This window comes from Poecile atricapillus, chromosome W (genome assembly GCF_030490865.1).
Source record: "Poecile atricapillus isolate bPoeAtr1 chromosome W, bPoeAtr1.hap1, whole genome shotgun sequence".
NCBI lineage: Eukaryota > Metazoa > Chordata > Aves > Passeriformes > Paridae > Poecile > Poecile atricapillus.
Genome location: NC_081288.1, coordinates 23,689,408 through 23,711,792, shown reverse-complemented (window position 1 = coordinate 23,711,792; position 22,385 = coordinate 23,689,408). Strand labels below are relative to the sequence as shown.

The 22,385-nt window shown below is 41.9% G+C and overlaps 1 protein-coding gene across 6 annotated transcripts; it reads right to left on the bottom strand.

Annotated features, from left to right (window-relative positions):
* Nucleotides 1–1,701: 1,701 nt before the first annotated feature.
* On the bottom strand, nucleotides 1,702–16,084 carry LOC131592047 (transmembrane protein 263). Of its 6 annotated transcripts, XM_058863295.1 has the most exons (5): nucleotides 15,470–15,710; nucleotides 13,946–14,044; nucleotides 12,537–12,606; nucleotides 7,314–7,383; nucleotides 1,702–3,568 (listed from the first exon to the last, which is right to left on the bottom strand). In XM_058863295.1, the coding sequence occupies exons 4-5, from the start codon at nucleotides 7,375–7,377 to the stop codon at nucleotides 3,282–3,284; spliced, it is 351 nt and encodes a 116-aa protein (XP_058719278.1). In that variant the 5' UTR covers nucleotides 7,378–7,383; nucleotides 12,537–12,606; nucleotides 13,946–14,044; nucleotides 15,470–15,710; the 3' UTR covers nucleotides 1,702–3,281. The 6 variants fall into 6 exon arrangements, with proteins under 6 accessions (XP_058719278.1, XP_058719277.1, XP_058719275.1 ...); XM_058863294.1 differs by lacking the exons at nucleotides 13,946–14,044; nucleotides 15,470–15,710 and adding an exon at nucleotides 15,940–16,080; XM_058863292.1 differs by lacking the exon at nucleotides 13,946–14,044.
* Between the last annotated feature and the right edge of the window lie 6,301 nt (nucleotides 16,085–22,385).

Here is a 22,385-nt window from a genome sequence, read left to right as displayed (position 1 = left end):
CTGCTCAGCTATTAAGCAGACCACAATATTAATCTGAATTCAAAAGCCTCCTTCCCCTCAGACACAAAGGAGCATGTCAGCTCTCCAAAGCTCTTACTAACACAACCTGTAACTGAGCCAGAGACCTGATTGGTAGCTTAGGAGGAAAGGAAAATAAGAACAGTATTTTCCCTGAATATTTAGTTCTATCATTTCTACAGGTATCTGTTTCTAAAAAGTTCTTCAAACAGCTTATTCCCATCACTTAAATTATTTCCAGTGGCAAGAGAACAGGAAAAGGATGTATTTCCTTAACTAACTCACAGCCTGAGTTATCACAACTAACTCACAGCACTGAGTTATGCATTCTGAATGTTTCAATTTCTCTTCCCCTTTCAAAATAAAAGCATGAGCAGAAATGCTCTTATTCTCTACTACCAGATGAAGTCAGTCAGTCCAAATTCATAACTCAATCCTGGGAACTGTTTCTCTCTTCTTCACAGGTTTCATTTGCAATAAAACCTCAGGAAAGCTCCCAGTCACCAAAGCATTGTATTGCTGAAGTACTCATCTTTTGTTACTCACAGTGACTGTGGACCAGGCTGTACGTAAGCCTTTCACTACCTGGAGAGCAGTCAGGCATCCCAGCTGCCTTCATAAACATTTCCCCTTTTGAAACAGGGACTGGGAAAAGGAAAGTGAAATAAAGCTACCACAAAAACAATCCCAAGGCAAAAGAACAACCTCACTCCCCCAGAAAATTTCAGTTCCATATTGCATTCAGCACACTATGATCTTAAAACTGGGTATTCCCAAGCATCATTGACCAGGGGAAAAGAAAATTAGTGCAAAACATTTTGTGCTGTGTCTGTGCACAGTTTATACACTGAAGTTACAGCTTTTGTTAAGAGCTGGTTGGTACTAAGTAGATATAAATAAAAGACACTCTGGAGTGTGGTACTGTGGGAAGATTTATACCTAAGGCATAAACTTAGGTTTATAAACTAAGGAAGTTTTCAAATGTCTGAAACAGCAACAATTTAATGTTTCACAGGTGGCAGGACAGAACTGGAGCAAGTTTTTAAGATGAAGCAAGTTTCATAAGTGAATGGAAAATACACAGGATACAGGACAAAGCTAAGCTCTTTGAAAACTAAAACCATATGCCATGTTCAGTTACAAGACTCAACAGCTACAGGATATGTTAAGAACAAAACATAATGAAGTGTTGGCAACTCTTAACATACCTAACATTGCTAATCTCAGACCACACTTGTTTTGCTCCAAGTTTCAAAGTTTAAAATAAAATAATTTAGTAAAAAACATGACTATGACCAGTTCAGCATTTACAGAAAAACTAATAGGAATAGTTTGGCTGACTGTCACAAATTATCACTGTGCTCCAAACAGGTGACTCTTTTTAAAAGAGTTCAGTGGCAGCACTTGGGGAATATTGCTATATTGGAAATTGCATGGGAGCAGACCATACTATATTATATGCTGCAGCAAAATTGCCTCTGATATGCAGGCTAGCTCACATCTAGAGCTAACTGGTACCTCTAACAATACTATATTCTATGCAATTTGCTTTTGACTATAAAAAAAATAGTTAAAAGTCTTCTATTTATTGCATCAACTTACCTCATTACACCCTTGCAGCAGATCAGAACCAAGCAGCCGGTGCACCTAACAGAAGGAGCAGACACCACTTCCTGGGTTTTTGCTGTTGAAGTACCAATGGCTCAGGAGATTGGGTGACTACAGTACCATAATTGAGACATGGTGTACTTTCAACACCCATGAACAGAGGATTAAGTTTGACAAGTGATATGTTTCAGGTTTTTTTCATTTTTAAGAAGTCCCCCTCATATAACCTTCTAGTACAACCACAGCCACTGAAAAAAGTAAGCGTACAAGTTCTCCATAGAAACACAAGTTTTTAGAAAATACTGCATACACAACATGAACAGACGCCTTCCATGGGCTTCTAAAGAGGTGACATACCTGCAAAAACAGTACACAAATAAAAGATCACAAATGGTTTCTATTTTAAGGCAACCTCGCGTTGTGCCATTACAAGTGCATTTTGCCTCACATGCTGCAGAGGATGTACAGGTATTCCCATTTGAGGTGTCAACATTTGGAATCTGTCAGTATACAAATTACTTGAATCGTGTTTCATTTTTTTAAGGCCTCATCTACAGTTTTTGGTTTGTTTTAAATACAAGTATTGCATTTTACTCAAAAATCAAAGTGGAAAGTACAAGAAACGTAGTGAAAATTTCCTTGCATTTGCCTAAACAGAGCAAAAAGCTAACCTGGTGTGTCACGGAGTTGAGAGAACAGCTTTGCTAGTTCTTCAGTGGTTTCCAGCTACACAAGAATTCCTAGCCAGTTAGACAGCTGTGCTAGATGACCACAAACATCAGCCCAGTTTCCACAGGCTGTCATTTTTTCTAGCGTCTATAAGAAGTTCATTAGAAGCAAGGTCTCACTTGTAGGAGATAGATGCATATTATTAAATACACCTGAGATGAAGCAATCACATTTTCAGTAAAAACTGACAAAGTTTCAGATATAAGGATTTATAAAGAGCCTAAGGCTCATTCTGTAAACTGTACTGAAACGACAGGACAGTTCTTTACACAGCTTCACCTAGTAAAAAGGTATTTTATTCCAGTAAGGCGTTAAGATAGTTCACTCTTTCTGAGACTTTCTACCATGTTGTTAAACTTTTACACTTCTATCTCCCATTCTCATTTCCAATTCCTGCACACCTCCAGTCTCTGCTCCAGTCTTCACTGGCAGAATGCAGTCAGGAATAGTTTACAGGCTGCCTGTACATAACCAAGACTGGGTATGTCCAACAGTGCTTTTACACAGCTGAAGGATCCTTAGCAGGAGGATGTGGAAACCACTGAGAACAGTAATTGGCATCTCATTGTATCGATGGCATCACAGAGACTACCGAGTTTCTACATTCACATTTTAGTCCAAAACTGCAGAAGACGTACAGTAAATAACTATTCAAATACGTATTATTCCTTCAGATACACTCACTTCTATAGTTATCAAGTGTAACATTTCACCAGATACAAAGCTTCAATCTAGGCTCTAATAAATCCTCATACGCTGTGCTAGCCAAGCTTCTTCTGTCCTTTTCAGATGAAATCGAGTTACTTGCACAACTCGTTAGAAGATAAAGTGTCTAAGACACATGGCTTCTCATGGTCCCAATCTTCGCAGATTTTAATGCCACTGATGCAATATTCTGGAGAATTGAGTATGTCTCAGTTTTGGTTTTAGTCGGACTTGTCCTTTTTCTTTCCTGTTAAAGGCACTTTACTTGCAACAGCAGATCCTACAGCTGTAACGCCTCCAGCTACAGCAGAAACACTTCCTTTCACTAGACCCACTCCCATGGAAGGCACAGATGTGACTGCTGTTTTGGTAATTTCCAAGCTCTTCCCTCCAATCCAAGCAACGCCCCCAATCGTGGCACCGACAGCTCCCTTTGTGACACTGAAGAGGCCACCAGTCACACGAGAAAGCATGCCAGCCTGCTGCTGCGGGTGGCCTTTGAGTGACCCTAAGGGAAGAAACAACAAGAAAATCAATCTCAGCACCAGAATTTAAGCATTTTCTAAAAACATTACTCAAAAGTATTTCCTTTTCTAGCCTAATAGCCATTGCACACAGCCTATACTTACCTTGCAGGTCGCTCTTCTTGGATGATCATACAATACCTAGTTCCAAATAACAAACAAGAGGGAAACCAAGAAAAAAGCAAGTGGAACCACAGTGGGCAGAGCTAGGGAATAAACAGACATGAAATAAAGAGGTGAGGGAGTCAGGAGCAGAAATAAGACACTTGGAGGACAACTACTCAAGGAGGCAGCAGGAAAGAAAAACCAGCCCTGGATGCACGGGAGACCTCTGTCCAGCCACGCCAACACAGTGACTTTCCACTGCAACATGCCTTAGGAGAACCAGCATAACAGGTCTGTCCCCAGCTCCCTCACTGCCCACAACTTGCATCCAGAGCACAGATTCCAAGAGTCATGTTCCAGCACCCATATACTACAAGATGAAAACTAGGGTGAGCAATTTTCCATGCACTGCCAATGCATTTGTGATAATGCCAGAACTCAGAATTCATTAAAAAACTGTAAAGGTCAGAGTTCCTATCTCATACCTGGAATAATTCAAGCAAAAAATGCCACCTAAATGAGAGAATTTCCTACAAAGTTGACAAAAAGGGAAAATAAGGATATGGAATAGTGAAGCCCAAGGAGTTGAAAATACCGAGTCCTTCCAGCTTACACTGGTGTCCTATTTAAGAAATTGATATAGATAATAGAAACTGAAAACATAAATGACAGCCTTTTACTTAAAGCCATGTAATAATACCCTTGCTGGTTCATTCTAGGCCATCAGCTTTCAACATGGACATTTCCAGCAAAAATGCACTGCCAACACAAACACACAGAGAGCAGAATTTCTATTTACATACAGAAATCCTTTAAAGCATCACACGCAGAAGGAAACATGCAGAGTCTGCTATAAAATCCAATGTCTTGGATTATTCACTAGAGGATTCTTGTGATGAGACTAATAGAACTTGTAACAAATTTGGTCAGAAACTGTTTCACTTCACTTAACTGGTTTGCTGTCACCGGGGTAAAACAGGTGTGAAGTTTCATCCCACTGAATTTTAAGATCTGATTTCACTGAATCAGAACTGATGTAAGCAAGAACTGATCCATCATAACTAACTTTAATAAGAGAAACAAACAAATGTAATCTTTACGTGGTTTTTTTTTTACCTTACTTCAGGTAGTCCTTTGATATCTACTCTATTTCACAGGTGTAAATACAGAACATGATGGTGTATAAATAACTTCTGGTAATGGCTGGCACATTCTATTTCCATCCTGTTTGCATTGTCCATGAGGTCTAACAAACACCCAGTGCTGTGAAGTTTTACTGCCAGTTGATTTCTGTTGTAGGACACACATCCCTGGTCTCCTTTTCTCTAAAGAGTATGTTTCCAAAGAATACCAGATCATGCCTAAATCTAAGGAGATTGGCTCAGTCACTTAGACATGGTGCTGATAACACCAAGGTTGTGAGGTGATCCCCATGTGTACCCTCCACTTAAGAGTTGGGCTTGATGATCCTTGTGGGTGCTTTCCAACTCAGAATATTCTGTGATTTATGGAGCACTGAGAAAATGACATAAGTTCCCTATCCAGGAGTTGGCTCTACCAGGCTATTTTGCAGCCAGCTTCCCACTGAAAGGAATCCAAGAATAAACAAGAGTTTGAATGAACTTAGGTTGCAAAGGTTGGTGCCACTTGCAAGACAGAATTAGAATAGCACTACTCATAAAAAGCAGGAGCACAAAAGCTTCTTCCACGCATCCTTTAAAGCTTGTTGAGCATGATTTGAACAAACTACAACTATTTCTGTCTTAAGGAAAAAATTGCAAATTGGTTTTGGAATTGAGCCTTTCCTTTAAGGAGTATTTTGGCAGCCTGTTCAGAGAGATGATCTTGCCAGCATTGATCTGGTATCCTTCCATCCACATTTGGCCGTCTTTCTGTGATGGTGTAGGTTTATCATATATATAAGGCCTGGCAGAACATTCAAAATGGGGTTGTTTTTCAAGGGTATTACAATATTTTAACTAAACTTGTAAGGCTTGAAGCACGCACGTGAAACAGAACCAAAAGGAAAAAGCCTCTTCAAGGATGGAGCTCACATTAAGATAAGCTGTGCTTCATTCTATTCCCTCTAACTTTCATACACCAACTTTCTCCATCTATTTAGACTTCATATTCAAAATAGTTGTTGTCATACTGAAAGAAAACAATGTGCAGAAGAAAATAAGTCTTAGCTGCTCACAGATTTTAAGTAAAACTTTGGAATACCCAGTGATAATCAAATTCTGCTGGTATGCTCTGAATCTGGAAAACCTAGTGAATACTCTAGGAAGATAAAAAAATACCCACTTGTTTCATTGCCTTACTCAATAAAGAAAAAGTTCTAGTTTTCACACCACTGTTCACTTTCTGTGCATGATGTTTAACGTGTATAAAACACAATTAAATCTTTAAGGCAAAAAAACCCCTAACAACTAAGCAAGCAAAACCCAGCCTTAAAAATTAGACTTGAAGGTAACATATTAAGGTGTAGCCTCCAATCAGGCATTTGCTATCAGAAATGCTTCTGGGATCGTAACACCAAAAGACCAAGGTTTTTGTTCTCATACCATACTACTATAACAAGTATAATCAAGATGAAGAATTACTGTTCCACGAAAACCTATTTTTCCCTTTCCTCTCATTTTCTTCTACTTGTGTTTCTTGCCTAATAGCTGTTAAGAATAGAGTGAGCTACTCCAGTGCTTTCTGCTACAGTTAGTGGATAATACTGTTCTTCAAATGAAGTAAATTGTTCAGTTATACAACATAAAAAAGCTGAGGTGAAAAATAACCCAGACCAACAAACAGAACTTTTAAAGGCCATTATAAACTGAAGAGCAATGAACCGAGAGGAATCATGACTCACCGACCTCTACATCCAACACATTTGGTTTTAAAGCAAGAGCAGACGGAACACAGACAACCTGTGCGCCAAGAATTGCTTTTGATCTAGTATGTTTCCAGTCACATTATGCAAACACAACTCTGCTCAATCCTGCTAGTCCACAGCTTGGAAGAAACTGCTCATCTGCAACTGCATTTCCTCTGCAGATCTAATAGCAAATTTAATATTCAGTTGGTTCAGGAGACCACGATGTCACTGCATTAACAAAGTGTGTGGTTGTTTTTATGAAACTATGAGATTGTGAACAGTTGGAATCACTTTTAATTGTATGGTGGAAAACAGTCTCCAGAAGCAGTAATGAAATTCTGTATTTTTTTAAACACATCTTGCATAAAAGTCACATGCACTATGAATACATCAACATGTCAAAAAATGAAGCTGGCTCTTTCTGTCTCATATAATGAATAGCAGAAATAAATACCCATTAAACCAATTCATATCTCTGGAAACTAATCTGCAAATTAAGTCCTTCAGTAACTGCCCATCTTCTCGATAATTTATAGGTACAGTTGTTTACTCAGTTATATTCAGTGGCCTTTTTGTAATCATGATAATGCAGAAGTGAACAATAACCCAGGCCCATCTAATCCCAGGTTGGTAATTCCAGTTTGTTTACTGTTATGTAAAAGAAAGTTAAAAGTGTTCAGCTTGCAGATCCATTTTTTAAAGAGAGAGCTGACCTTCTGATTAATTTACTTCATATCATGAAAACTAATACATACCTTCTGGTGGTTCATCATGAAGGTATGATGGGACTTCCTGTTGATTTTTGTCCATTTGGTTCATTATTGCCTAAAAAAAGAAATACACATGTGCTATACATCTCTTTTGGCAAAGCATAAATGTAATCCATGAATCCAAAATTCAAGTATTTTAAGTTTCACAAAGATAACTTTTTCATTATTAGATAAGCTAGCAGGTTCTGTCAAATGCTACTTTTATTATCAGACTGTGTTTTTGCATTCTTCAACCAGACTCAGTAAAGGAGCTCTCCACCACATCAGTAGGCTTGGTGAGAGCTGCCACACCACACCAAGTGCATCTCAAACCTAAAAATCAATCAGGAAGACAACAAGTAGGAAAACAAAAACAGCTACTGCCATACAACAGCTTATGTTTAAGTACTGAAAAAGAAAAGCCTAGCAATCATAGAGGTGGTGGCCACTAGAGAAACAACAGCAGCAGGCCTGTGAGATCTGCAGGTACCTGGAAAGCTGTTTAAAAAAACAAGTCCTTCCAGCATAATTTGAACAAATGCTGTGAAAACAAGATGGAAGAACTGCAACAGAAACACAGGATTTATCTTGTCACAGAGCTGCATAAAGGGCGCAGTGATGACAGCAGAACTAGATTGTTCTAGCTCTACCCAATCTTCCAATAGAAACATTTCAGGGAAGATTTCTTTACATCAGAAGCTGTTTCCTAGAGCAGTTCTAGAGAAGCAGTCCCTGACAGGCAAAGCATAAGAGAAAGCTCAGCTTTCTCTCAGCAGAGCCCAGCAGCTCTGCTTTACAGAATTTTTCCTCTGGTGGGGAAGAAAGTAATAACCAGTCCAGATTTCCTTCCTGCTTTCCTCCCCCACCAAAGCATGCCTTGATATTAAGTCCTGCCTCCTCCCTTGAGTCCTCATGCTAATCTTTCTTTCCCTCCTCAGCAAGCACCAAGGTCAGAAAAAGGAAAAACAAGTCACATTACACCAGTCAGCATCCTTCTCTCTTTCTGCCAGCAGTTCTTAGTACCCTTCCCTCTGTACAAGTCTTTAAATAATTTAATTTCTTCCAGGAGTCAACAAGTGCCACAAAAATAATTCCCGCTTCTCTTGCCATGCCCAAATCTCACTGTACATGCTCTGGGTGAGAAAGCAGTGGCTGGGATCTGAAGAAGGAATGCGGAGGCAGAAGCAGGTGGGAAGACTCATCTGGAAAATGAACTAAAACCTTCACAGTACTATTATGAAATTAAAACATCATGATAAAAACTGGCACCCACATACTAAATCATGGATCTTTGGATGAGAAACAAGCCTAAACTGAGTAATAAAGAGCCCAATCAGCACTAAGGCTATCAGTTCAGACCTCAGAAAGGACAGGTACCTTTATACAAGAAACTGAACAAGAAAGCAAAAACAACCTACTGCCAGGATGGCAAATTTGACAGAAATGCTGAACAAGTGCCACTCAAAAGCCAGAAATCCAAACATGCTAGCTAAGAAACAGGAAAGTATCACATGATATCCCAAGTTGAGAGGAAACCACAAGGATCACCAAGTCCAACTCCTGGCCCTGCACAGCACAGCCCCAAGAATTACACCATGCACCTGAGAGCATTGTCTAAATGCTTCTTGAACTCCGTCAGGCTTGGTGCTGTGACCACTTTCCTGGGGAGTTGTTCCAGTGCCCAGACACACTCTGGGGGAGCCTTTTCCTAATACCCACCCTAAACTTCCCTTGACACAACTTTAGGCCTTTCCCTTGGGTCCTGTCACTGGTCACCAGAGAGAAGAGATCAGTGCCTGCTCCCCCTCTTCCCCTTGTGAGGAGGTTGCAGAGTAGCAACACAACAAGTTGGAAGATTAAAACATGAGGGCTAAAAGACAACTTTTAGAAGTATCAATTACAGAATTTGTTATTTTATTTAATCACAAATATGGGGAAGAAAATTTTAAAAAATGAACCTGACCAATCACAGGGAGTAAATGAGGACAATCAGGTTCTGAGAAAAGACCAAGTGCAGATACTACATGACTTCTTTGCATTCACCTAACACAAGCTGGAAGAAATACAAGGTTATCACCCTCACTATGTGAAATTCCACGTAGGTTTGTTGCTTTTCTCCAACTTGAAATAATATAAAGCACTGTAAAAAAGATTAGACAGAAGAAACTGACAGGCCTGACATTATTCAATCAAAATATCTGTATCAAGATGAAGCAACTATGTTCCTAATTAATATATGGCCATTTTGGTCATGAAGATGATTACCAGGAACGTGGAAGGAGTTTAACCACTGCCTTAGGGAAAGTCCTAAAAAGAGTAAAATAAAAGTCAGAACCTAGCAAGTCTTAATTCAAACAAAGGAATGAAAAAGTGATCAAAACAGTTTTAAAGCAGACTCAATGGGGACAAATGAGTAAAGCCAGAGGTAAATTATTTTTCTATAAAGAACTACCTCCATGAATTTATTTGTATCTAGACAGCATGTAACTCCTAAAAGAACACAAGATGAAATTGCTTGTTTGAGCTTCTGAAATGTTTCTGTCAACAATTGCACATAAGAGATTCAGAAAAACTATCTAATCTTAAAAGGACAGAGAAAACACTGCCAGGGATTATTAAGTTAGAGGGGAGCTGGAGTAAGTTACCAGTTTTAGACACAGGTAGAACACTAGAAACCATCACGAGACTTCACACAAAGTTTAGTATTTCTGCTATTAAGAAGGTATTGGGTACAACAACATTAACAGCAGACACAGCTCAGAGGAAGCCCCTGGAATCTGCTGTACAAGATGCAATACCAGTATTTAATTAAGACAGGACCTGTCCAATAGATAGACCGGCAGACAAGAGAGGTAAGGATTGCTTTCATAACTCTCCACAGTTTAGTTTAGACTGTTAGGTTTGGTTTCAGCTCCTGCAAAGCTAAATGAGCAAAGCAATGTAATGGCAGGGGAATTTCACAGCAGAATTTCTAGTCTAGTCAAAAAGTATACTGAATATAAAAATATATTGAGTACAAAAAGAAAAAAAAATAGCAGCACATATAAAATCACAGCACTATATAAAAAGTGGTTCAGATTGGCCAGTCCTTCCCATTACCTTTCCTTGAACCTCAAGGTCACATATATATAATCTACATGCACTGGTTTAACACAATTGCAACAGAAATACTTCACTCGCAACTAGACAGATCCCAGTGGTCTTTCTTCAGGCACTGGCAACTTGCTACTATCAAACCCCAGAAGTCAACAGAGAACTACTACATCTGAGAACAGCAGCTAAGGCAAGTTGGTCACAGTCCACCACTCTTGGTGGAACTGAATTTGTTCCACGCAGAAGGGAGTTTCAGGGGTTTAGCAGATCAGAAAGTTGAAAACTACTGTTTGATGGGTGCTTCTACAGGTGCCTGGAAGCACTCCAGGGATGCTAAGTGCGTGGTTAGACTGGATGATCTTGATAATCTCTTCCAACCTTGATGATTCCATGATGCTGCAAGATGTACCCAACCAGCCTGTACTAGATTTTACTCACTATTCTATGATATCAGTGCAAGCAAAACCAGAAGCATATCACTGTCAGAAAAGGCTCACAGCTTGACCTGAAACACAACTTGGCACACAAGATCTCACAAAGCACAATTCAGGTACTTTTGTTTTTCTGTAGAAGCTCTCCAGGGAATTCCAGAATCAAGACCAAGATCCAGCAAAGGACTTCTACAGAAAATTTTCAAATATCTGCATTACAGTTTGCATTACGCATCCTTGTATCCAATTTAATACGTCAGAAGAGCTGAAGGACTGAAAAGCGATGCAAAAATCCTGTGTACTGAACAGGGTGCAGCATATCTGGTGAACAGGATATGCACAGGAGCATGTTTTAAACCTGGCTCCCTTCCAGAGATTTAAGATGAGTATTTCTATTGACTGCAGGTCAAAGGCCTGGAATAATTGCTTGGCGGCAGATTACTTCATCCAGTCTTGAGAACAAGAGGGCAGGAATACAACTTTTTTCTTCAAAAACTGGAGACAGAAATACAGAAACCACTCACTACATTTTGCATAATACCATGGAGGTAAAAGCACTCAAGGCCTCATTTGTCCATTAAGATCTAAGCTTGTATGTCCTGCTTTGCACCAGAGGCCCCTGGTCACCAGACTGCAGTGTATCCTAAGGGAGGATCCTGTTCAAGCCTCCCCCTGAAGATGTGTCCCCAGAAAGAAGAGAAAACAAAGTTCTGAGAGCCAACAGAGATTACAACTCAGCTGAAATCGAGGGCAGTGACCCAGAGATGCAAGCGTAAGACTTTTGTGCAGTGTTAAGTCATTCAGACACACTATAGGTTAAGAAACTTTGGAAACTTTGAAGCTGCAGATTCAAAGTCCCCACTATGCACTGAATCATTATTCACAATAATTACCAGCACTGCAGGCGTACGCAACAAGGCAAATACTTATCAGAAACCTGAACTTTGGAACTCTTCTCATACATTCTCAGAATTTTCTTCAAAGTACACTAAGACTGGCCAAAGAAAAAAAAGAAAAAGGGAAGAAGGGAAGAAGAAAGCAAGCAAAAAGATCTTTCTTTTGCATTTTCATCCTGTGATGCCAAATTCAGTTGTGTCACTGCAGAAAAGCCTCCAGCTTCATTTAACATCTTCATTAAATGATGACACGGAATGAAGCAGGATCTCCATGAGGCCCAGCAAAACTCATAGGGACATTCATGAAGCAGAAATCTATTATATCACTGACACACTCCAGTTTTCTTCTTCATCTGTCTTTTCTCATATCAAGAAAAGGAAGCAAATCCAGATCTTAAAAGAGATTTCAAACAGGGATAAATGTAAACTACTTCTTGGGTTTTTTCCTCCTGCGTGCTTATGAAGATGCTATTCATTCAAGAGATAAGGGATAACTTATCTTTCTTAGCAATACATTAAAATAAATTGTAGCCTTCATACAAAAAAAAAAAAAGATGGAAGTCACTCAACTGATTTTAAAGAAAACATTACTTCCATATTTTCAGAATATGAAATACATAGAAAGCTTAAATGTTTTACACTGTTGTACAAAAAAAAAAAAAGAAATTGTTTATTAGAGGGTTTTTAATTCAATAGCTATTTGTAACATTAATAGTGTTATAAGATCCTGAATGAAAGAAGCTCTAGAAGTAACGGCACAGCTACAAGTACATTACATTCACATCAAAGCTGATTGAAATAAAACTTACCAAATATATTTCTTGAATATGTTGTGAATATTTCTAGTTAGTTGTTTCCACAAAAGTATTCTGCATACACCTATGAGAAAGGCAGAAGGTTAATGACATCTTAGGGAACAGTGACTGTCACATACCTGCCATGGGTGTACATTGGGAATCAGGAATACAAATCCCCACAGTATGGAAGAAGCACACCTGGCACGGCCTTAAGATGCCACATTTTTAGAGATTTATGTCACCAAAACACCAATTCCTTCTGGGCAATGAAGATTTTACTTGTTCCATGTGCTGCCATGAGGATTGCTATGAAGCACAACAATCCTTGTTAAGACACAAACGCTCCTTAATGAGCCTGCAGTTCTTGGACAGTAATTTGTGTAAAGTTTTAGCCTTCAATCAAGAAGTGGGCTCTAACCATTACAGATGTAACTTCCCAAGTTTCAGCGGATGCTCTTGGTGTCTTTCTGCCTTTACAGACAAAAAGCCCTTCTGTCTTAGCACAGCAAACCTGGCCCAAGCAGCAGCCAGTGAAAACTGGTTTGTTTCAACGCCACTACTCAGATATTTGTGGGCAGCAGTGAAACGACCCAAGGATGGGGCCAATTTCAGCTGGCAGTTTGATGCTGCTCTAGACGGCTGCAGCAGCAGCCAGTGCTGGAACTTCCACCTGACAGAGCTGCAAACAAATCCATTGCCCTGTCTTGTTCCTTCTGGCTACCAGCTATGCAGGTAGAAAGCCTGGCTACAGAACTGATGGAAAATAAACAACCCTTGACACATGCACAGCTCTTCTTCCCCTCTTCCAGCAGCTGCAGCAGATTTCTGAATGAACTTGATGTATTTCATGTACATGGAAAAAAAATATTTTTAGGTATGATAGTTTAGGAAAGAAATTTCTGGAAGAGCAACAGTGCTCTACTCTCCAAATTAAACAAGGAAATAAGCATGAAGCCAAAAAAGGTAATCCCACCTATGGCTGCTCTTCAGGGTACTGCTTCAAGCTGCACAAGCAACCCCTCACTATCAGCTTTGCTGCCTTACTCCTTGGATTAGGGCTTGTAACATGTCACAAGCAATTGTGCTCAGTGCTCTTAGTTCTCGCAGACACCTCAGAGCACAGCCAACATGGAAATGTGTGTTTCAATTTGCTACTGCATGGGAGAGTTGAACGAGCTTCTGCAAGAAATGTTAGTGCTAACAGCACTAAAGTACAAAAACAAATCAAGGCACGTAGCTAAAAACCAAGAGCATAGCTAATATTTCAATAAGCCTTCAGATTAAAACCCAAGTTTTAAAATTCAGATTTATATACAAAGCAAGACTGGATTGGAAGCAAGCATGCCACAAAAAAAGGTGGATTTTCAAGTAAAGACCACAAGAAGTTGATCAGAAGTTTTCAGGTGTGAACTACAACTTACTTCCAAGCCTACAGCAGGATGGGCTACAACTTCCTCCAAAGGAAGTTGCCATAAGTAAAGTATGTAACAGGCTCACAGTATGCAGGATACTGAACACAGCTGGAAAGGTAATGCAACATATCTGTATTAAAAACCAAACACGTACCACAATTAAAAGCAAAAGACAAATATAGTATCTCCTGCAAAAAAACCCCTAAACTCTGCCCAGGACATTACTATGATATCTACCATGGATAGAGAATCCACCATTTCTCCATCACTGTCAACTGAAAAATAGATCAGGCTCCAGAAGAAGCTCTACAGAACACCTGATGTCAGCAATCAAGTTTTCTCTGATGCAATGATTTACAAGACATAAAATCAAAGGTGGCATGAAACAGAATTTCCCTTTTCTAGTTCTCCAAAACTGGTTCCTAAGAAGTACATGGTTAATTCCAGTAAGGTGCATGGCACAGCTTCAGAAAGACCATGAAAACTCCATTTTACCAATTTTGTCATCCTCTGCCTCCTCCTAGCTCAGTTTTCAGAAGAGTTTTCCTCACGTCCCCACTTCTTTTAATACTCTCCTAATGCCTGAGCTCCAGATCAGTCTCAGACCTGCTTTTCCAGAAGACCCTCAAAGACAAAACCTGGCCGTGCCTAACAGCCAGCAATAAAGGAGTTTCTGAACTTCCTTTCCACCTCGGCTAATGAACTAATCTTTTCCCTAGCATCCACCACCTGTTTGTTGGCTCCTACCTGACATTTAGATCTGGTCACTTGCTGGACAAGGACCACTTTTCAGTCTGCACTTTTGTAGTGCTGTCCATTTCTAAACTGAGAAGGCAATACTAACTTTTCTGAATATTCAACCACAGCTTAACAGAAAGCTTTACATTATATCCTGGATAATATTTACTGAGCAGACTTAAAACTGATGCGCATACACAATCAGCACTTACATGCTATATTAAGCAATCTTGTACGTACCCCTCTAGCTGCATTCATTTTCACCCCAACTCATTCAGAGTTGTCATTTTTACCCCAATTAAATGAGCAGAAGGAAGCATTTAATTGCATCCACAGAAGCTGTCTCTGCAGTTCATACAGTGACCAGAACCAGGCATACGGCTAAAACAACTTGCCTTGATTTCCAGGCCACACCATATAAACGCCTAGGCTAGGTGGATGTGGAAAGCTAAGCTGGTCTCAAACAGCTCACAAAAAAACTCTTCATACCCTAGTCCATTAAGCTGGACTCTGGAGATGTGGATGAAACAAAGAGCATGTTACTACAGCAAACATTCGAACACAGCAAAGTTCAAAAAGAAGAAAACACAAAACAAAGCTTCTCCTGGGTCGGAGAAACTCACGAGGGAGAACAAGACCATCCAGGAGCCAGGCCGAGGCGAGCACGGCTCCCTCCTAGGTAGGAGGTGGGACCGCCTCCTCCAAGGGAGTCCGGCTCAGGGAGAATGGCAGCGGTAGGGCAGAGGAGCCCACCTTGCCTTCGGTCCCGCACCCGAGAAGCCGCCCCCCGCTTACCCTCGGGCGGCCGAAGCCCCGCAGTCCCCGCCGCGTCCTCCCCTCGCAGCCACCTGCGTGCCCGGCGGAGCTCCGGAGGCGGCCCGGCAGCGACCCCCGCCCATATCCCCGGCCGGGCGGGCGCGGGCACCGCCGGTATCTCGGCGCAGGGCGGCGGCACTGACGTGGCAGCCAAGGCCGCGGCGGAGCCGCTACGCCCGGCCCGGCCCTCCCGCCCCGCGGCGCCGCGGCAGGAAGCACAAAGGCGGCCGGGCTGTGCCCGTGCCGGGGGCAGGTGGCGGTGGCTCCGCATCCCTGACCCGCCTCTCCCGCCGGCAGCTCCGCCGGGGCGCGCCGGTCGCTCTGCCGCCTCCTCCCCTCGAAGTTCCCCATCCTCCGCGGGGTGGCAGGGAGGGCGCTCGGGGGTTGCCCGGCTGGCGGCGGGGCCGGGGGGCAGCGGCCGCTCATCGCTCCTTCACTCCCTCACTCACCTCACGGCTCGCTCGGCCCGCCCGGGCTGCGCTCAGACTTTACTCCTCCGGCCGTCCCCGCTGCCGACGTGGCGCCCGCCGCCGCCCGCCCTGCCGGCGCCCGCAGACCCCGCCCCAGCGCCCGGCGCGGCCCCTCGGCGGCCGGGGGGCGCCGCCGCTCCCGCCCCCTGCCCGCCCCGGGGGTGCCGGGACCCGCCGGCCCCCGCCTCCTCCGCCGCCGCCGCCGCCGCCCGTGCCCGCTCCCTCAGAGGGGCCGCTCCTCCCGAGGGCCTGCGCAGGCCCGGCCCGACCCCCGTGGACCCCACGGGCCGGGGGGCACGTTCTTCCCGCGGGGCCGGGCACCGAGGTGGAGGAAGATGCTGGGTAGGGGCAGGGCTGAGGAGAGAAGGGAAGGGGTGCCGGCGTCGCTGTAGCTGACCGAGATGTTTCGGGGTGCGGGCGATTGGCTTTTGGCGCTCAGTTGGGCTGGGGAACGTCACGCCGAGAGGTCCTGGTGAAGAGGTGACCCCTTAGGGCACCCTGCCCGTGCTGTTGGCACAACGGGGAGGCTGCAGAAGCTCCCTGCAGCACAGAGTAGCACAGTCCGACACGGAGCTGCATCCAGTCCAGTGCCAGCGGCGTCTTGTGGAGCCATGACACTAATCCTAAGGACTTAGGTTTATATTAAGCAATATTTACATTGCACCCTTTATCCTAGCTACTATTTGAGTGAGCTGAGCTTCTTACATGGCAGCTGTAGAGAATAAATTTGTGGTAATCATAGTTTAAGGGCATGGCTTTATAGGTAACTGCGCCAGTGAGGACAGCTGGGGAGATACAGGTTTTATGATGCTCACCCTCTTCTTTGGGACCTCTCCATGTACATATCTAAGGATCCCTGGGGAAGAACAGTGACTTTCAAGTTTGTTAGACAAGGAAATGCTAGATGGCGAAGAGAGAGAGGAAAGTCACAGGTACTTTGAGTGTAGAAACTCAAACAGAACTGCTCTCAGCAGCAGAGGAATATTAACTACCTTATTGCATGCTTCATGAGTTTAATAAAGTTATATAGACAAAATAACATCTCTGCTTCCTCCTCCATTTGTGCATCAATGTGACCCATCAGAGCAATGCTGCATGGGCTCAGAGGTGTTTGCTGATAACCCCATATCAGCAAAGCCAGGGACTTGGTGTTCCCAACCTGCTTAACGAATAACATCCTTATTCTCTGTTTTGGATCTGAATGGGTGAAATCAAAGTGGGAGAATCCAAGTGAAACACTGAGGATGGTGTCTGGTAGGGAGCATACCATGGATTCTGTTAGGATATGGGAGACACCCAGAGTGCACAGATTAGTCATGTTCTTTGGAAATAATACTACACAGACACACAGGAATTCTGCTCTGGGATCTCAGTTTCCATCTGGGAGGCTGCAACTCTCTGAGCTCAGTGTTTGCAGAGAGTGTTTACTATTAAGTGTTTACCTGCCTGGTTCTAATAGATGAGACCTGCAACTGTTGACATCTTTTTGGTCTTTGAGATAAGGCTATTTTCTTATAGCTGCTGTTCATCCTTTGCCCTAAGGCCCAGCCGTACACGGTGCTTTCTATGCATGTGGTGCTCTGCTTCAAGTGCAAGGCCTGAAGCTTCTCTTGGCAGCAGAAAGAGTTGCTGCTCAAGTATTTTTTCTGTAATAGAGGTAATCATCCATAAACTTTACAGCATGAGGCATCGAAGGATGTCCTACCTCCTAGTAACTGAAAACAGAAGGCACCACAGAGATTAACATCTTTTCAAACACTGGGAGACTTAGGATAGTACAGGACTTGGGTCAGTCAAATGTTTTGCTGAGCCAACAGAAAGAGCCAACTTCCTTGTAAAGCCACAGCTACAGAGAGAAGAGCCTCACTGACAGGTGTAATAACTGAAATAACTTCAGGCTGACATCTCTACAGACAGTAGAAAAAAAATGAGCAGTGTGCATGTTGCTTTGCTAAGCCAGCACTGAAGCTGAACGAAAGCTTTTGGTTGCAGAGGTATTGTTATCGTGACTATTTTTGGCCTCATTTAATTTTTCATTCATTGAACATTTCATTGATAAACAGGGTTAAAGATGGTCTACTGTTGGCATATTCAGAAAAGACTTCAGTATTATTGAATCTTTCTGAGAAATAAATAACATGCTTTCACTGGAAATAGCATGCAATTACCTTCTTAACAATTTTAAAATGGAAAAAATAAAACATTCTGTCTTCCCCTGTGGAGGAGTGGTTCCTTCATTTAAATTATAGGTTTTTACATTTTGTCTGGGAATGTACTATAATTATAGATGCAGAAAATAATTGAAGTAAGGTCAAAATATATACATTTTGTATTCTTTTGTGAGGATTGTGGTTGCTCCTGCTGCAGTAGCTGTGGGGAGCTACAGCCGGAGTTGGAGTTTCACTGTGTTGGATTCGATGTAAACCTAGGAAAGAGCCTTAAAAGAAGTCCTTCTCTCTCAGTACAGAACTTTATTTAAAATGTGACAAGTATCTCCTGAATTCCTCAGCCATGCAGTTCCATTCTCCTGTTGTACATAGCTGCTGTGAAAAGGCAGAGCCTGTGGGGTTTGTGTCTGTACGTGTCTAGTGAAGTCTACAGATGTGTGACTGACAACAAACTCCAGCTGAATTGTTTGCTTATCAGCAGGCCTGAACAGGGAAGGCAACAGGAAAGCTTGTGAGATGTGCTGTTATATTTGATCCATTTCTAAAGATTCTAAAGCGGAGCAGGCAGGGGCAGAGATGGACCTTATGGGATGCATCTCCTAACTTGTATGCCATGGATGTAAACAGCTCCCCACTGCAGATCCATGCCTGTGGTGTAATGGAGAGGGATTAGGGAAAGACTGTGCTTTTGCAAATTCCAAATATAAATCTACCATGGAGCTTAAAAACGTGCTCCCTGAGTAGATAACCTAGGTTAATAGTGCCGGAAGGAAGGAGAGATGGAGGGAGGTTAATATCTAACATTTTTTTGGTAGTGAGGCTGCTGGCTGATTTACTACTGACAAAACCAGGCAGGGATGAAAGAGCAGCATACCCCACTCAAACATATGTAGTGTCTTCATTGCATATGAAGAGATGTGCTTGGTTAAGCATGATGCATCTTGTCTCATAGGAAAGGAAACTGTCTGCTAGTTCTGGGCGACTGTAGCATGCAAGGTAAGAAACTCAGAGAAGTGAGTTGGTTGCACAGTATTTTTGGCTGAGCGGTCAGGAAATAAGACATCAAACATTCTAATGAAGTACCACAACACTTCCAGCTACCAACAAAAAAGCCAGAGTATCATTGTTTGTTACAGAGTTAAACTAATACAAATTGTGAATAAAAAATAACAGATTTTAAGTCTTGGACCCTTAAGTGTTCAGAGGTATCTTTTTTGTTACCTGTGCACACACAACTTCAAGACATTATCAAATTATAATTATATAATTAAAAAAATTCAAGAAACATGGTTTTGTAGATTGTAGTCAACTCATTACTGAGCCATTAAGAAACTGGTTCCAGCAGCAGAACTATTAATGAGTTGGTTTCAAGTAGAGTGTGTGCATTGTGATTACTTGGCACTCTGCCTCAGTTTAATTAAGATTTTAAATTTACATAGTGCTATTCAACCATGTGTTGCACTAGTGTTTACAAAAGAGAATACATTTAATAGTCCTCATTTTATAGGTCAGGCCATGGTGTCATTTTGGGGTCAAGGGACAAAACTGAAGCCACTCATCCCCTGAAGCAGTCTGGATCTGTTGCTCAACCTGCAGGGTGGCATTTCTTCCATATGACTGAGAAAATGATTGGGTGGACGTTAACAAACCCTGAACAAAACAATTACAATATTATTTAGTAGAACTACAGTACCTAGTTTGATGCATTCGTTGAGATTGGCAGAGATCACAGAAAAGCTTCATATCTGTAGAAGTGCAGTGGCCAATTAAAAAATTTACCTTTGACAGGAAAATGATCAAAGTAAATGAAGTGGTTTCTCAGAGCCTTAAAGAAAAAAGAAAGATAATCACATAATAAGAAAGACTATTGTTCCTTCTGTCACACTGTCTTCATATTATCAGCAATTATTTGATGTTCTAATCTTGCAAGCCTTATGAATATGAGCAGTCATGAGTAGCATGAGCAAAGTTTGCTGAAACAAATGAGCCTGGAAAGGTCAGATCCCTGCCTTGAATAAACAGGTACAAATGACAATATTGCTGTTTAATCTCCTAGGTGTGGTGTGCTGCATAGAAGTACAGCAACTCTTGTGACTTTACTCAGTTTTAAAATGTCCTTCTTGCTGTTTCCCAGCTGCATCATCTTCTTCCTAGTGTGTTTTCATAAGTTTTTTTTCTCTGTTTTATGCAGGTGGAAGGTTGAGTGAGTTATGAGTTGGATGCGTGTTCACCCACTTTCATAGCGTTAACTTCCAAAGAAAATTGTTGGCATGGGAACCTTCCCCAAGAGGTTGACATTTAAAATAGCATGCTGTGCTTAGCATGAAGTCACTCCTCAGGTTTATCTCTACCATGCCTCCATTTTTGTTATGAAATAAAACATTATCAGATTTACACATCTACACAGCAAGAAGTCCTTCCATGTTTTTGAGGTTACAAACAAAGCAAAGATAAAACCCAGGTATGTGAAGGCACTGAGAACCTCTTTCCTTGCTTTCCTCTCCCAAGAGGTCTCTCCAAAGCTGACTGGATGCCTTCCTCCAGTTTAATTAGACATTCAACTCCTTGCTCTGCTTCCTTGTTCTTCCCAGTGGACCGATGAAACATAAGCATTTGGAAAATCAGGAGCGACCTCCAGATTTTGTTACAGCTATTTAATTACTGGGTTATAGCTGAGCAAATGCTTTCAGGTACTCTTGGTACCTTTCAGAGGTGGCAGCATAACAATAAACTACTCCAGAATGTCTTAAGGTTCAGTCTGATCACTGCAAGCTCCTAATCAGGAGAGCCATCAGCTTGCCACTGGCTCTCAAGTTGGGCATATCACAGTAGTGGCATAGCAGAGACTCTTTTTGCTGTTACCGTGTTTATTCCTACAAATGAAAGGACAACTATGAAACAGAGAATTGTAAAACAGGTGTGGGAACACTCACAAGAAGTACCTTAAAAACTATTTTGAACTGCAAGTCACCTACTTCAAATACAAAGTTCCTTTTGATACTAAGGAGTGAATACTTCATGACACAGCTTTCTAATGCTGTGCCTGATCTCTGCCTGACCACTCTATACTGACACAGTTGGCATATTGAGGGGATGAAAGGAACATTCAAAAGTAAAGGAAACCATGTGATTTTACAAACCCCAGACTCAAGCCTCTGAACTTCATCAAATACAATTCCATACAAAACTAGGTCTAAATTCTGCACAATAGTTTTGAACCCTTCTTTTCTATTTGGAGTACAGTTTTCTTCTTTCTCCTGATTTTTCAAATCAAACCCTATACTTCCTTTAATTTTCTTTTCCTATTTAAGAAAAGAATAAAAATACCAGTGATGATGATGTCAGCATAATTAATTACTTATATTTTAAAGCTCTGACTCACTCCTGTAATGCAGTTAACAGTCTATAGAAGACACAGAACATGTTTTTTTAGAGTGAAAGAAATGATGGGATTGCTGTCCTCGCTCAGGGGACTTTCCAGTACCACTATCTGCTGAGCTCCGTGTGGAGCAGGGAGAGGCTGGGTGTCAGAGGTGCGTGTGTGCGGTCAGCCTGAACTCCAGCAGTGCGAGCTGCAGCTTTGCCAGGTCCTGCCATGGGTGATTTGGAAATTCTTGTTGTGCTAAGAGGTTGAGGAGTGGGAAGGTGAAAACACAGCTATGGGCTTGGGGTTACAAGGACTTACAGAGTTTTTATCTGCCATGCAATGCACTCAGTGACTTTGCAGTTCTGCAATCCTTTTCCCTTCATTAGTCATATCCCTTTGCTGACCCCTCATTAACCACTTCCCATCATTAGCTACACTGCTGGCTCTGACCCTGTTTTGGAGTTTGAGCACTAAATAATGATTGGCTTCTCAGCGAGCTTGGCTCTGGGTCATCACTAACAACATGAAGTGCCTACAGTGAAAAAGAAAGAAAGAAGACGTCTTTCTAAGAACAACTGTGGAATGGCGAAAGCCTCACAAGAATGGATCATCCTTGGAAAAAATACAGTGTATCATATCCCCTGTGCATTATGGAGCTGGTGCCCTTCATGCATAGACTCAAGAAAATTAAACATGTAGAAAGGAATGTTCTGACTACTTGTTGATTATGAAATGACAATATGATAATTCTGATTACAAACTACAACAACACTCTCTAAATTCACCCTAGCATTTTTAGGCAAAACCATCTAAATAAGTCCCATTTCTATACAGATAAATTCACACACCTTGGTCACACACCTTCCTCTTTGGGAAGGTTCCCAAGCCAA